Raw genomic sequence first — 13108 nt, 5'->3', positions numbered from 1 at the left:
AGCACCTCGCCTACCCCCCACCCGCAGAACCCCTCCTGTACCCCCCACAGCACCTCTGCTACCCCCCACCCGCAGAACCCCACCTGTCCCCCCACAGCACCTCTCCCACCCCCCGGCAGCACCTCTCCTACCCTCCACCCGCAGAACCCCTCCTGTCCCCCCACAGCACCTCTCCTACCCCCCACCCGCAGAACCCCTCCTGTACCACCCACAGCACCTCTGCTACCCCCCACCCACAGAACCCCTCCTGTCCCCCCACAGCACCTCTCCTACCCCCCACCCACAGAACCCCTCCTGTCCCCCCACAGCACCTCTCCCACCCTCCACCCACAGAACCCCTCCTGTCCCCCTACAGCACCTCTCCCACCCTCCACCTGCAGAACCCCTCCTGTCCCCCCACAGCACCTCTCCCACCCCCCACCTGCAGAACCCCTCCTGACCCCCACAGCACCTCTCGCACCCCCCACCTGCAGAACCCCTCCTGTCCCCCCACAGCACCTCTCCCACCCCCCACCTGCAGAACCCCTCCTGACCCCCACAGCACCTCTCCCACCCCCCGGCAGCACCTCTCCTACCCCCACCCGCAGAACCCCTCCTGTCCCCCCACAGCACCTCTCCTACCCCCACCCGCAGAACCCCTCCTGTCCCCCCACAGCACCTCTGCTACCCCCCACCCACAAAACCCGTCCTGTCCCCCCACAGCACCTCTTCTCCCCCCGACCCACAGAACCCCTCCTGTCCCCCCACAGCACCTCTCCTACCCCCCACCCGCAGAACCCCTCCTGTACCCCCCACAGCACCTCTGCTACCCCCCACCCACAGAACCCCTCCTGTCCCCCCACAGCACCTCTCCCACCCCCCACCTGCAGAACCCCTCCTGTCCCCCCACAGCACCTCTCCCACCCCCCGGCAGCACCTCTCCTACCCTCCACCCGCAGAACCCCTCCTGTCCCCCCACAGCACCTCTCCTACCCCCCACCCGCAGAACCCCTCCTGTCCCCCCACAGCACCTCTCCCACCCCCACCCGCAGAACCCCTCCTGTCCCCCCACAGCACCTCTCCCACCCCCCACCCACAAAACCCGTCCTGTCCCCCCACAGCACCTCTCCTACCCCCCACCCACAGAGCCCCTCCTGTCCCCCCACAGCACCTCTCCTACCCCCCACCCACAGAACCCCTCCTGTCCCCCCACAGTACCTCTCCCATCCCCCACCCACAGAACCTCTCCTGTCCCCCCACAGCACCTCTCCCACCCTCCACCCACAGAACCCCTCCTGTCCCCCCACAGCACCTCTGCTACCCCCCACCCACAGAACCCCTCCTGTCCCCCCCAGCACCTCTCCCACCCCCCACCTGCAGAACCCCTCCTGTCCCCCCCCCAGCACCTCTCCCACCCCCCACCTGCAGAACCCCTCCTGTCCCCCCACAGCACCTCTCCTACCCCCCACCCGCAGAACCCCTCCTGTACCCCCCACAGCACCTCTCCTACCCCCCACCCGCAGAACCCCTCCTGTCCCCCCACAGCACCTCTCCCACCCTCCACCCACAGAACCCCTCCTGTCCCCCTACAGCACCTCTCCCACCCTCCACCCACAGAGCCCCTCCTGTCCCCCCACAGCACCTCTCCTACCCCCACCCACAGAACCCCTCCTGTCCCCCCCACAGCACCTCTCCTACCCCCCACCCACAGAACCCCTCTTGTCCCCCCCACAGCACCTCTCCCACTCCCAGGAGTCCCCCCGGTCCCTGCAGTGTGTCTCCCACTGGCCACAGAGCTCCTCCTGCCCCCTGGGAGCGCCCACCTGCCCCCTGCAGAGCCCGGAGGCAGGGCCATGACCTCACTCCTGACCCAAGGGGGTTGAGGGACTTGCCTGGTGTCCTGCAGGGATCGTGGCAGAGCAGGAACTGGACCCCAGCCCCCCAAGTGCCGGGCCTGGGGAGAACAGGGCTGTGGGCATCGCAGCCCCTGTCAGGCCCAGCACAGCCCCCTTACCTGGCCTTAGCACAGGTAGCGCCATCCTCGGGGACGGAGCCCCTCTGCCGGGAGCAGAGGCTGAGAGCACAGGTGCGGGCGGGGTCTTGCAGCACTCCCTGCAGGTTCCCCATCGCGCCCCGACTGAGCTCCCAGCCGGCAGCAGCCACTTCCTCTGCAGAGAAAGAGCCAAGGGCGACCTGGGGACCTCTGAGTAACTCGCACACCCTCCGCCCACCACACAATGGGGAGGAGGTGGCCTGCTGCCCAGTCGCCTGGGTTCTAGCCCAGCCCTGCTGGGCGGCGGGGCTGAGGGGTTAGCAGAAGGGAGCTGGGAACCAGGACTCCTGGGTTCTGCACCCGGCCCTTGGGGGCAGTGGGCTCTAGTGATTACAGCAAGGGGGAGCTGGGCACCAGGACTCCTGGGTTCACCACCTGTCCCTCAGGGGCACTGGGTTTGGTGATTACAGCAAGGGGGAGCTGGGCACCAGGACTCCTGGGTTCACCACCTGTCCCTCAGGGGCACTGGGGTCTGGTGATTACAGCAAGGGGGAGCTGGGTGTCATGGGGTTCAGGGGTCCCCAAGCTCTGCACCCGGCCGCAGGCAGGAGTGACTCTCACTCAGCAGGAGAACAGCGGGTTTATTAGCCGACAGGACACAGCGTCGTACAGAGGAGTCAGTGCAGCCGGCAGAGACGGCCAGTCCCAGCCATGCTGGGGAGAGGAGGCCCAGAGGAGCCCTCCGAGCCAGGGCCTTGTCCCCTCCTTTGTCTCTCTCTCTCCCAGCCCAGACTAACTGCTTCCAACTCCCAGTTCCAATTCAGACCCCTCAGGCTCCACCTCCCCCTTTGTCTGCAGCCCAGAGGTGTCACCTGGCCACCAGGTTACCCCCAGCAGGAGCCCCCCACCCTCTGTGAGCCCCCCCATGCACATACACTCACGTATCCCCTATATTGGGCACCAGGACTCCTGAATTCTCCACCTGTCCCGCAGGGGCACTGGGGTCTGGTGATTACAGCGAGGAGGAGCCAGGATCTCCCTTGTGTGGCAGGTTGGCTGGTCCCTCGGGTAGGGCAGGTGTCAGCACTCACCCCTGGGCTGTTCAGCATGGCTGGGACGCATGGGCTGGGCTCCCTCCCTCCTGGAAGCCTGCTGGCACTGGCAGCAGATTCAGAGCCAAGTTGCGGGGTTTGAGGTGTCAGGAATGCCCAGAGCCCCCAGCCAGTGCTGGTGGGCTGCATGTGGGCCCCAGGCTGTCATCCAGCCAGCAGCAGCCCCCAGCTCTCCCCCGGGCAATGCGGGCCCCATGGTCCCTGCCCAGCCCTGAACCCCCAGGCCCATGGATGCAGGCTTCACCCAGAGCAGCCTGTCTCACCTCATGGGCACATGTGTAAAAAGGGCCCTGGCGGTTCCTCCACTGATCTGCAACCCAGCTTATCACCTCTGACAGATCTCTGCTATGAACTGGAGCCTGAGCGCCCGAGCGCCGCTCCTAACAGAGAATGGACTCGAGTCTTGAGCTAAACAGCCGATTACTCAGCCGCAAGCTTGCACCAAGAACTTGCAATGAGTTTTTGTGCCTGATGCATTTAGCAGCTTTAACTGTCCCCACGTCTTTCTTTCTTTCTTTCTTTCTTCAAATGAACCTTTAGATTTAGGATTGGCTCTTTGGCATAAAATCTGAGATACACATTGACCTGGGGATGTGGCTTGTCCTTCGGAATTGGAAGGACCTGTGTGGATGGGGGGCGATTGGCTTTCATAACCTTTCACCTGTGTGAGGGGGGACAGGTTGTGGCCCCAAGGGAAGTTGGAGTGTCTGTGGGAATTGCTGGGGTGGTTTCTGGCTGGCTGGTGTGGCAGCGGAGGTGCTTTGCATGATGGGTTTGGTGCCTGATAGTAGAGGACCTCCAGTCTTGGGCTGCAAGTAGGGCTGTCCCTAAGCAATTTGCCCAGAACTGACACTCAGCAGTGCCCCAGAAACCTCCTGCATTACAGTAGTTCAGCCCCAGGCAGACTGCAAAGAGCTTCAAAAGGATCTCACGGAACTGGGCGACTGGGCAGCAAAATGGCAGATGAAACCCCCAGGTGAGGAATACAAAGTAAAGCACCTTGGAAAACACAACCCCGGCTCCATGTATATAATGCCGGGGCCTGAACAAGATGTTCTCATGCTCTGGGGTCCCTGTGGAGAGTTCCCTGGAAACATCCACTCACCTGGAGCAGCAGGCAGAGCTTGGGGTGAATGCTGAGTCACTAGGAGAGGTGAAAAATAAGACAGAAAACAGCTGGTCGCCTCTGTAAAACCCCCGGTGAACTCACCTCCTCACCACTGCGCGTGGATACGGCGGCCTCGTCTCGGAACAGATGTGCCGGAAATGGAAAAGAATCAGAAAAGGGCAATGAAAATCAGGGCCAGCCTGGGGAGGTGGGAGCGCCAGACATTGGGCGATCCCCCTCTCCCCAGTAACACAGGCTCAGACCCTCCTCCACGTCAGCCCCACCACACCCACTGACGCCCCTGGTGAGCAACCAGGACAGGAAATCCTGCGGGCAGAGCACAGAGGTGCCAGGCAGCAGCCGGGGGATGTCGACCTTGAACTGCCCATGTTGACTGGGAGCATTTGGGGCTGCAGAGCCTCACTTCCCCACGTTCGGTGGGGCTTCTGCCCCCCTTCCCCTCAACTCCGCCATGTCCCCCCGGGGTAACTGCCCTCCCCTGCCCCCCTTCCCCTCAACTCCTCCATGTCCCCCCGGGGTAACGGCCCTGCCCTGTCCCCCTTCCCCTCAACTCTGCCATGTCCCCCGGGGTAACGGCCCTGCCCTGTCCCCCTTCCCTCCAACTCTGCCATGTCCCCCCGGGGTAATGGCCCAGCCCTGGCCCCCTTCCCCTCAACTCCTCCATGTCCCCCCGGGGTAACTGCCCTCCCCTGCCCCCCTTCCCCTCAACTCCTCCATGTCCCCCGGGGTAACGGCCCTGCCCTGTCCCCCTTCCCTCCAACTCTGCCATGTCCCCCCAGGGTAATGGCCCAGCCCTGGCCCCCTTCCCCTCAACTCCTCCATGTCCCCCCGGGGTAACTGCCCTCCCCTGCCCCCCTTCCCCTCAACTCTGCCATGTCCCCCGGGGTAACGGCCCTGCCCTGTCCCCCTTCCCCTCAACTCTGCCATGTCCCCCGGGGTAACGGCCCAGCCCTGGCCCCCTTCCCCTCAACTCCTCCATGTCCCCCCAGGGTAACGGCCCTGCCCTGTCCCCCTTCCCCTCAACTCTGCCATGTCCCCCGGGGTAACGGCCCTGCCCTGTCCCCCTTCCCTCCAACTCTGCCATGTCCCCCGGGGTAATGGCCCGGCCCTGCCCCCTCCTTCCCCTCAACTCCTCCATGTCCCCCCAGGGTAACGGCCCTGCCCTGTCCCCCTTCCCTCCAACTCCTCCATGTCCCCCCGGGGTAACGGCCCTGCCCTGCCCCCTCCTTCCCCTCAACTCTGCCATGTCCCCCGGGGTAACGGCCCGGCCCTGTCCCCCTTCCCCTCAACTCTGCCATGTCCCCCCAGGGGTAACGGCCCTTCCCTGCCCCCCTTCCCCTCAACTCCTCCATGTCCCCCCGGGGTAACGGCCCTGGCCTGACGCCCTTCCCCTCAACTCCTCCGTGTCCCCCCGGGGTAACGGCCCTTCCCTGCCCCCCTTCCCTTCAACTCTGCCATGTCCCCCCAGGGGTAACAGCCCTTCCCTGCCCCCCTTCCCCTCAACTCCTCCATGTTCCCCCAGGGGTAACGGCCCTTCCCTGCCCCCCTTCCCCTCAACTCCTCCATGTTCCCCCAGGGGTAACGGCCCGGCCCTGCCCCCCTTCCCCTCAACTCCTCCATATCCCCCCGAGGTAACAGCCTGGCCCTGCCCCCCTTCCCCTCAACTCCTCCATGTCCCCCCAGGGGTAACGGCCCTTCCCTGCCCCCCCTTCCCCTCAACTCTGCCATGTCCCCCCAGGGGTAACAGCCCGGCCCTGCCCCCTCTTCCCCTCAACTCCTCCATGTCTCCCCGGGGTAATGGCCCGGCCCTGCCCCCCCCAACTCTGCCATGTCCCCCCAGGGGTAACGGCCCTGCCCTGCCCCCCCTTCCCCTCAACTCCTCCATGTCCCCCCAGGGTAACAGCCCGGCCCTGCCCCCTCTTCCCCTCAACTCCTCCATGTCCCCCCGGGGTAATGGCCCGGCCCTGCCCCCGCCAACTCTGCCATGTTCCCCCAGGGGTAACGGCCCGGCCCTGGCCCCCTTCCCCTCAACTCCTCCACGTCCCCCAGGGGTAATGGCCCTGCCCTGTCCCCCTTCCCCTCAACTCTGCCATGTCCCCCCAGGGGTAACGGCCCAGCCCTGCCCCCCTTCCCCTCAACTCCTGCATGTCCCCCCAGGGGTAACAGCCCGGCCCTGCCCCGCCTTCCCCTCAACTCCTCCATGTCCCCCAGGGGTAATGGCCCGGCCCTGCCCCCCTTCCCCTCAACTCCTCCATGTCCCCCAGGGGTAACGGCCCGGCCCTGCCCCCCTTCCCCCCAACTCTGCCATGTCCCCCCAGGGGTAATGACCCGGCCCTGCCCCCCTTCCCCTCAACTTCTCCATGTCCCCCCAGGGGTAATGGCCTGGCCCTGCCCCGCCTTCCCCTCAACTCCTCCATGTCCCCCCAGGGGTAATGGCCCGGCCCTGCCCCCCTTCCCCCCCAACTCTGCCATGTCCCCCCAGGGGTAAAGGCCCGGCCCTGCCCCCCTTCCCCCCAACTCTGCCATGTCCCCCCAGGGGTAACGGCCCGGCCCTGCCCCCCCTTCCCCTCAACTCTGCCATGTCCCCCCCGGGGTAACGGCCCGGCCCTGGCCCCCTTCCCCTCAACTCTGCCATGTCCCCCCAGGGTAACGGCCCAGCCCTGCCCTCGCTCTGCTCTTGCATTTGGAGAGGGGTTTCCTGTTCCCTCCTGGGTGTTGCTAGAACGACCTTTGTGGCTCTGGTCCTTGGGGTGGACGTCTCTCCCAGCGGCCTTGGCTGGCCATGGCGGCTCTGGGCCCCAGCTGTGGGTGCCCCATGGGGTGTGTCTGCCCCCCGGCTTGTTACTCATGAGCCTGCAGCCCCAGGGTGGCGGCAGCTGCTGACCAGGGCTTTGCTGGGAGCATGGCTGTGTGGTCGGGGGGGTGGGGGGGCTGAGGTGTGGGGCTGGGAGAGGAGGGGCTCTCCTGGAGGGTGGAGGCAGGGCTGTGGGGGTGGGGTCTGGGGGCTCTGTGGGCAGGAGGGCTGGGGGAAGGGGACTGTGTGGGGGCTGGCGGTAGTGCTGAGGAGCCATGGCGGAGGGGGCTGTGCCAGGGGTTGCTCTGGGGATGGGGGAGAAGGTGGGGGGGGAGGGGCTGCGTAGGGAGGCCGTGGGGCACTGTGCTGCCCAGCGGGCCCCACCCTTCCCCGCCACCAGCAGCTGCAGGAGCTGGAGACGGGAAGCCGCACCCGGGTCACCCACGGGGCCGTTTCCTTCCTCGGGCTGCAGAGCAGCAGCACAGAGCGCGGGCGCCAGGCGAGGGGCTGGGCGGGATGGGCAGGCAAGGAGGGCAGCGGAACTGGGGGGCAGCCAGGCTGGAGGCAGGGCTGGGGGATGGGCAGCAGAGCGGGGTGCCCAGTCTCAAGCATCGGACCTCTGGGGTCTGCCCCAAACCTCAAGACTGGCTTTGAGCTGGGGCGATTTTTGACATCTCTGTCGGTTCTGGCCCTTGGCCCTCTGGCCGGCGCTAGGGGCTGTGCCCAGGTGCTGGGCAGAGCATGTCACCCTGTGACCCAGGGGGATGGTTTGTAATATGTTCACAAAGCCTGCGCGTGCCTCAGTTTCCCCTAGGTGCTGCGCAGCTCCACAGAAGCAAAGGAAAACCAAGCAGCGGCGAGATCTGGGGCTACATCTCCCCAGCGTGGGGCCAGAGGGGTGCGGTGGGGGGGGTACGTGTGGGTTGTGGGAGTCCCCCAAGGAGGGCTGGACAGACGGGCGGACAGACAGAGCTTTGTGGGGATCAGGGCCCCTCGCCCCCTGCAGCGCAGCACAGCCGTGTCCGGCACATGGCCTGGGGGCCCAAGGCAGCGCTGGGGGAAGGAAGGATGGAGCAGAGTCTATCTTGGGCAGCACCAAGCCTGGCCCAGCCGTGGAGAGCTCCTGCTTCCTGCCTAGTCCACCTGTCTGTCTGGCCTCCTCGGGCAGGTCCCAGGTGAGAAGGCCTCAGATGTCCTTCTGGAGCCAGCAGGGCCCTTCCCCCACCTCTGCGTTTCCTCCAGCGCTGGGTGGGGGGGTCTCTGCTTCCCGAGGAGGAGGGACCTCTGAGTCACTGCAGCTGCCATTGTCTCGGCAGCCCCATTCTTCATCGGGGTCAGTTTCAACCAGTTTCTGAACAACACTTCCTTCCCCACAGACAGGGAGGTGACCCCGAGGCCCCGTTCCAGCACCGCCCCCCGCTGTCTCCGGCTGGAGCGCAGAGCCCCGCATCGGGGAAACCGCGGCTCGACACTCCTAACAACAAGGCAGAAAACTCCCACTGCGTGGTGTCTCCTCCCCCTCTCGGTGGAACCCAGTGGGGTCCTTGGAACCCGCCACTGGGAAGTTGGCACCCCTGGGGCCCCCACACACACCTTGGGCCCTGTGCTGCCAGGCGCCCCGGGGCTCTCCCACACCGCTCCGAGCAGTGTCACCCAGGAACACTGTCCCGTGGGGTGGCACCTAAGCCCCTTGCATGAGCAAGAGAGAATGGTAACAGAGAGGGAGCCGTGCTAGTCCATACACTAGCAAAACAAAAAGCAGTCAAGTAGCACTTTAAAGACTAGCAAATTAGTTTATTAGGTGATGAGCTTTCGTGGGACAGACCCACTTCTTCAGACCATAACCAGGCCAGAACAGACTCAGTATTTCAGGCACAGAGAACCAAAACCAGTAAGCAAGGAGGACAAATCAGAAAAAAATGATCAAGGTGAGCAGATCAGAGCGTGGAGGGGTGGGGTGGTAGGGGGAGGGCAAGAATTAGATTGAGCCAAGTATGCAGACGAGCCCCTGTAGTCACTCAGAAAGTTCCCATCCCAGTTCAAAGCTCTTGTTAATGTGCCGAATTTGAACAGAAGAGCCGGCTCGGCTGTTTCCCTTTCCAGAGCGGTGCGAAAGTTCTCTCCAGTAACACACACACCTTGCGGTCATTGACAGAATGGCCCCACTCCATTGAAACGCTGGCTAGCTGGTTTGTGGATCTGGAGTGCCTGGCGGCTGCTGTGAGCCCGGTGACCCCTTGTCTAAGGGAATTAGACGTCTGTCCAACAGAGAGTTTCCTCTGCAGCCTTCGCTTGCGCTGGAGCGACTCCCTCACTGAGCTCCAACGGTGGGTCCCCGGTTCACGTCCGCCTGTGGGCACTTACAACCAGCTCCCTGGTGCTGCTGGGGGCACAGGAGTTGTCATCTGGTACCTTTGAGTTTGAAGGTGGGCTGGGGTCCTGCCCCTCCCCTGCCTGCCAGGGCCACCGTCCCTACCCTGCCTGGGCTGCCCTCACCCCATGCTTGGGGTAGGGAGTGGCCCCACAGCCCAGCTGTGGGGCCAGGGGGATGAGCTCCCCTCAAATGGGCAGCCCCTGCTGGGTGTACACCAACCCCTTTGGGGCTGGGGCTGTTCCCCTCACCCCAGGGGACCCCTCACTACACTGACCTATCTCAATTCCCACCAACAAGCACTCACTGTGTTCCCTGCCTTGGGGCCCTTCTCCCCCTGTGCACACAGCTGGCTCTGGCCCGCTTGCCTGAGGCTCTCCCTGCTTCCTGGGAGGGGAGGCTGGGCACCGCTGTTCGCTCCCAGGCAGAAGGGAGGTTTTGCCCCTGTGACGGAGTGGGGGGAGTGCATGTGTGAGTCAGGCTGGATGTCTGAGACAAGCAGAGCAGCTCCCGGTGGCTAAGGATGACTCTGGGGCTACAACTGGCAGGTAACACCTCTGCCCTGAACAAAGAGGAGGGAGGAGCTCAGCTGGTTTTTGAATTGGGGGCGGCAGTTAGAGGCTAGGAAAAGGGAGAGCTGGAAGGCAGCCAGCCGGAGGAGGGGGAAGCTACACCCCAGAGGGGCACCCCTCGGGCTCCTCTCCCCAGGACGGGTTGGAAGGACTGTCTCTGGCTGCTGTACTGTCGTTTCTGTGAGAAACTGGGCATCTGTTGCCTAATAAACCTGCTGTTGTACCTGCTGAGTGAGAGTCACTCCTGCCAGCGGACGGGGTGCAGTGCAGGGGGACCCCTAAACCCCATCACACTGGTGTCAGAAGTGGGATGCACTGCACCCACGGATGAGCTCCCAGCAGTGGCTGACTGAGCGCAAGAGAAGGAAGGAGCCTCACAAGAGCCAGAGGGGGAACAGAGCAATTCCTGCAGCTGCTGCTGGTGAGTGGATACCCCGGGAGGCAGCAGGGAGATGGATTATACACGACTCTTGAAGGCAGAGCTAGCAGGGCTGTGCAGAGAGAGGGGCCTGACCGTGGGGAAGGCGACCAAGGCCCAGCTGATTGCCCAGCTGGAAGAGAATGACCGATCCGGGGGGGCAGAGCCTGTCCCGGCAGAAAGTGGCCGGTCAGCCTTGGGAAGCGTTTCGGATTCTCCGACAGGAGCGGGGGGCTCGACGCTGTCACACACACATGGTGCTCAGCTAGCGGTGGTCCATCGCAGGCAAAGTCCCCCGCCGCAGAGCTGCGATGGCCGGAGCTCGAGGTGAGATTAAAGGAACTGGAAGCCCAGGAACGGCAGAGGGAACGTGAGTGCCAGGAACGGGAAAGAGAGCGTGAGCACGAGCGCCAGCTACAAGAGAGACAGCAGGAGGAGAGAGAGCGAGAGCGGGAGGAGAGAAAGCAAAACTGTGAGGAGAGAGCAAGAGCAGGAGCATGAGTGGGCCATGGCAAAGGTGAGATGCCAAGAGGCCCCAGCTGCGGTAAGCGGGGAGAGGGCCAGACGGCTCGGGGTGGCCAGTCACTTGGAGACGCGTGTGCTGGCCCAGTGTCAGGACCCAGGGGACATGGACGAGTTCCTTACCGCCTTTGAGCGAGCCTGTGAGTTTCACGAGGTTCCCCCAGCTGAGTGGCTCCGGCACCTCACCCACTTGCTGGGCCAGAAGGCCGCAGCGGTGCTCAGCCAGCTGGAGGGGCTGCAGCCTGGGGACTATGAACGGGTCAAACAGGCCCTGCTGCATAAGTTCGGGCTGACTCCGGAGATGTACAAGAAGAGGTTCCAGGAGGCTCAGAAGAGGCCAGAGGAAACCCATGTAGATACAACCTCCCGCCGGACGCAATACTACCGGAAGTGGGTGTTTGGGATGGGAGTCCAGACCGTAGAGGAGCTGATCGAGCTGGCGGTGCTGGAGCGATTCTACGAGATGTGCGCACCTGACCTGAGGGTGTGGCTGGTGGACCGGAGGCCTGGGGATTCACACAATGCAGGGAAACTGGCAGATGACTTCACAAACAGCCGGGCCAGGTTTGAAAGTGAGCCCCACAAAGAGAGGGAGTCCCGGAGAAAGAGGGAGTCCTGGAGGGAGAGGGAGTCCTGGAGAGACCGAGAATCTCAGAGAGACAGGTCCCTGACTGTACGACAGAGGGGACCACCTCTTGGGCGAGCCCAGGAAAGAGGGGCCGGCCACCCACCCCCCAGAGAGCCAAGCAGAGCCTGGACAGAGCAGCCAGCCAGAGGGACACAACAAGACCCAGGCTGTTATCGCTGTGGGCGAAAGGGGCATAGAGCAGCCCAGTGCCCCAGGCTCCCAGACAGGTTGAGCAGGCCGGGGGGTCATGGAGTCAACTGGGTGGGGTCCCAGAAGCCAGAGGGGTTGGCGGCCAAGGCGGGTGGTGCTGACAGTGGGCTCTCGGATTGGGCCGAGTCTGCCCCACAGACCAGGTCCTCAGGGGGACCAAATGCTCAGAGGTCAGTTTACAGAGTGGGGGCGGCACTACCTCTGTGGAGCAAGTGTCTCAAACACCTCGAGGTACACGGGAAAAAGGTCACACGGTTCTGGGACACAGGCGCTGACGTGACACTGGCCCGACCCGGGGTGGTGGCACCGGGCTGCATGATACCCTATTCCCACCTGATGATAACAGGAATTGATGGGACCCCTTTCAAGGTGCCTATGGCGAGGGTGCACCTGAAATGGGGGAACAAGGAAGGCCCCAAGGAGGTGGGCGTGCACAGCCATTTGCCAGCGGATGTACTGATGGGGGGTGACCTGGAGAACTGGCCAGGTGAACGCCCTTGTGCCCTGGTCCTGACCCGTAGCCAAAGAAAACAAGAGGTGCGTTTCCCAGATTCAGGGGTACAGGCCCAGCCAAAGTCACAGGAGCCACAGGGGCCAACCCTGAGAGAAAGGGGGCCCCCAAAAACTAGATCTCACAGGCCAGGGGTGCTGGAGCCAGGCAAGGATGGGGAAGTAGCTTCCACCCCTGCCCCAGCCGAAGAGTTCCAGGCAGAGCAGAAGAGAGACCCCTCCTTGCAGAAGCTGAGGGAACTGGCCAGTCTCAGCCCATCTCCACAGCTGGGGGAGGGCTGCAGGGAGAGATTCCTGTGGGAAAAGGGATTCCTCTACCGGGAATGGGCTCCCAGATGCAAAGTGGAACCATGGAAGGTACAGAGGCAACTGGTGGTCCCCCAAAAGTACCGGCGCAGGTTGCTGTACCTAGCCCATGATGTCCCGCTCGCAGGACACCGGGGGATCCACCGCACCAGGAGAAGGTTGTTACAGAACTTTTTTTTGGCCCGGGATCTTTGCAGCTGTCCGTCTGTATTGCCTGTCCTGTGATCCCTGCCAGAGGGTGGGAAAAACCCGGGACAAGGGGAAAGCTGCCCTGAGGCCACTGCCCATCATAGAGGAGCCTTTCCAGAAAGTGGCTATGGACATAGTGGGACCGTTCAGCAAGGCAACGCGTTCGGTGAAGAAATATATTTTGGTAGTGGTAGATTTTTCCACGCGATACCCAGAAGCAGTGGCCCTGACCTCTATCGACGCTGACACCGTGGCGGATGCACTGCTGTCCATTTTCAGCAGAGTGGGGTTCCCCAAGGAGGTCCTCACAGATCAGGGGTCCAACTTCATGTCAGCCCTACTGCAAAGCTTGTGGGTCAAGTGTGGGGTCCGGCA

At 63.8% G+C, this 13108-nt stretch overlaps 1 protein-coding gene across 13 annotated transcripts in view; it reads right to left on the bottom strand.

The window, feature by feature from the left end:
• NOS3 (nitric oxide synthase 3) overlaps window positions 1-2575 on the bottom strand; it is a 91107-nt gene extending 88532 nt beyond the window's left edge. For 2 of the 13 annotated variants that reach the window (XM_074985379.1, XM_074985380.1), the window contains exon 1: window positions 1994-2562. In XM_074985379.1, coding sequence (XP_074841480.1) covers window positions 1994-2106 — 113 coding nt within the window. In that variant the 5' untranslated portion in view covers window positions 2107-2562. Of the gene's footprint in view, window positions 1-1993 lie in introns of all 13 variants that reach the window. The other 11 variants (XM_074985376.1, XM_074985378.1, XR_012644117.1 and 8 more) reach the window with 10 other exon arrangements.
• Window positions 2576-13108: the final 10533 nt, after the last annotated feature.

The sequence above is a fragment of the Carettochelys insculpta genome, chromosome 2 (assembly GCF_033958435.1).
Source record: "Carettochelys insculpta isolate YL-2023 chromosome 2, ASM3395843v1, whole genome shotgun sequence".
Taxonomy (NCBI): domain Eukaryota; kingdom Metazoa; phylum Chordata; order Testudines; family Carettochelyidae; genus Carettochelys; species Carettochelys insculpta.
The sequence above is the reverse complement of the archived record's forward strand: the minus strand, read 5'-3'. Positions and strand labels throughout refer to the sequence as shown.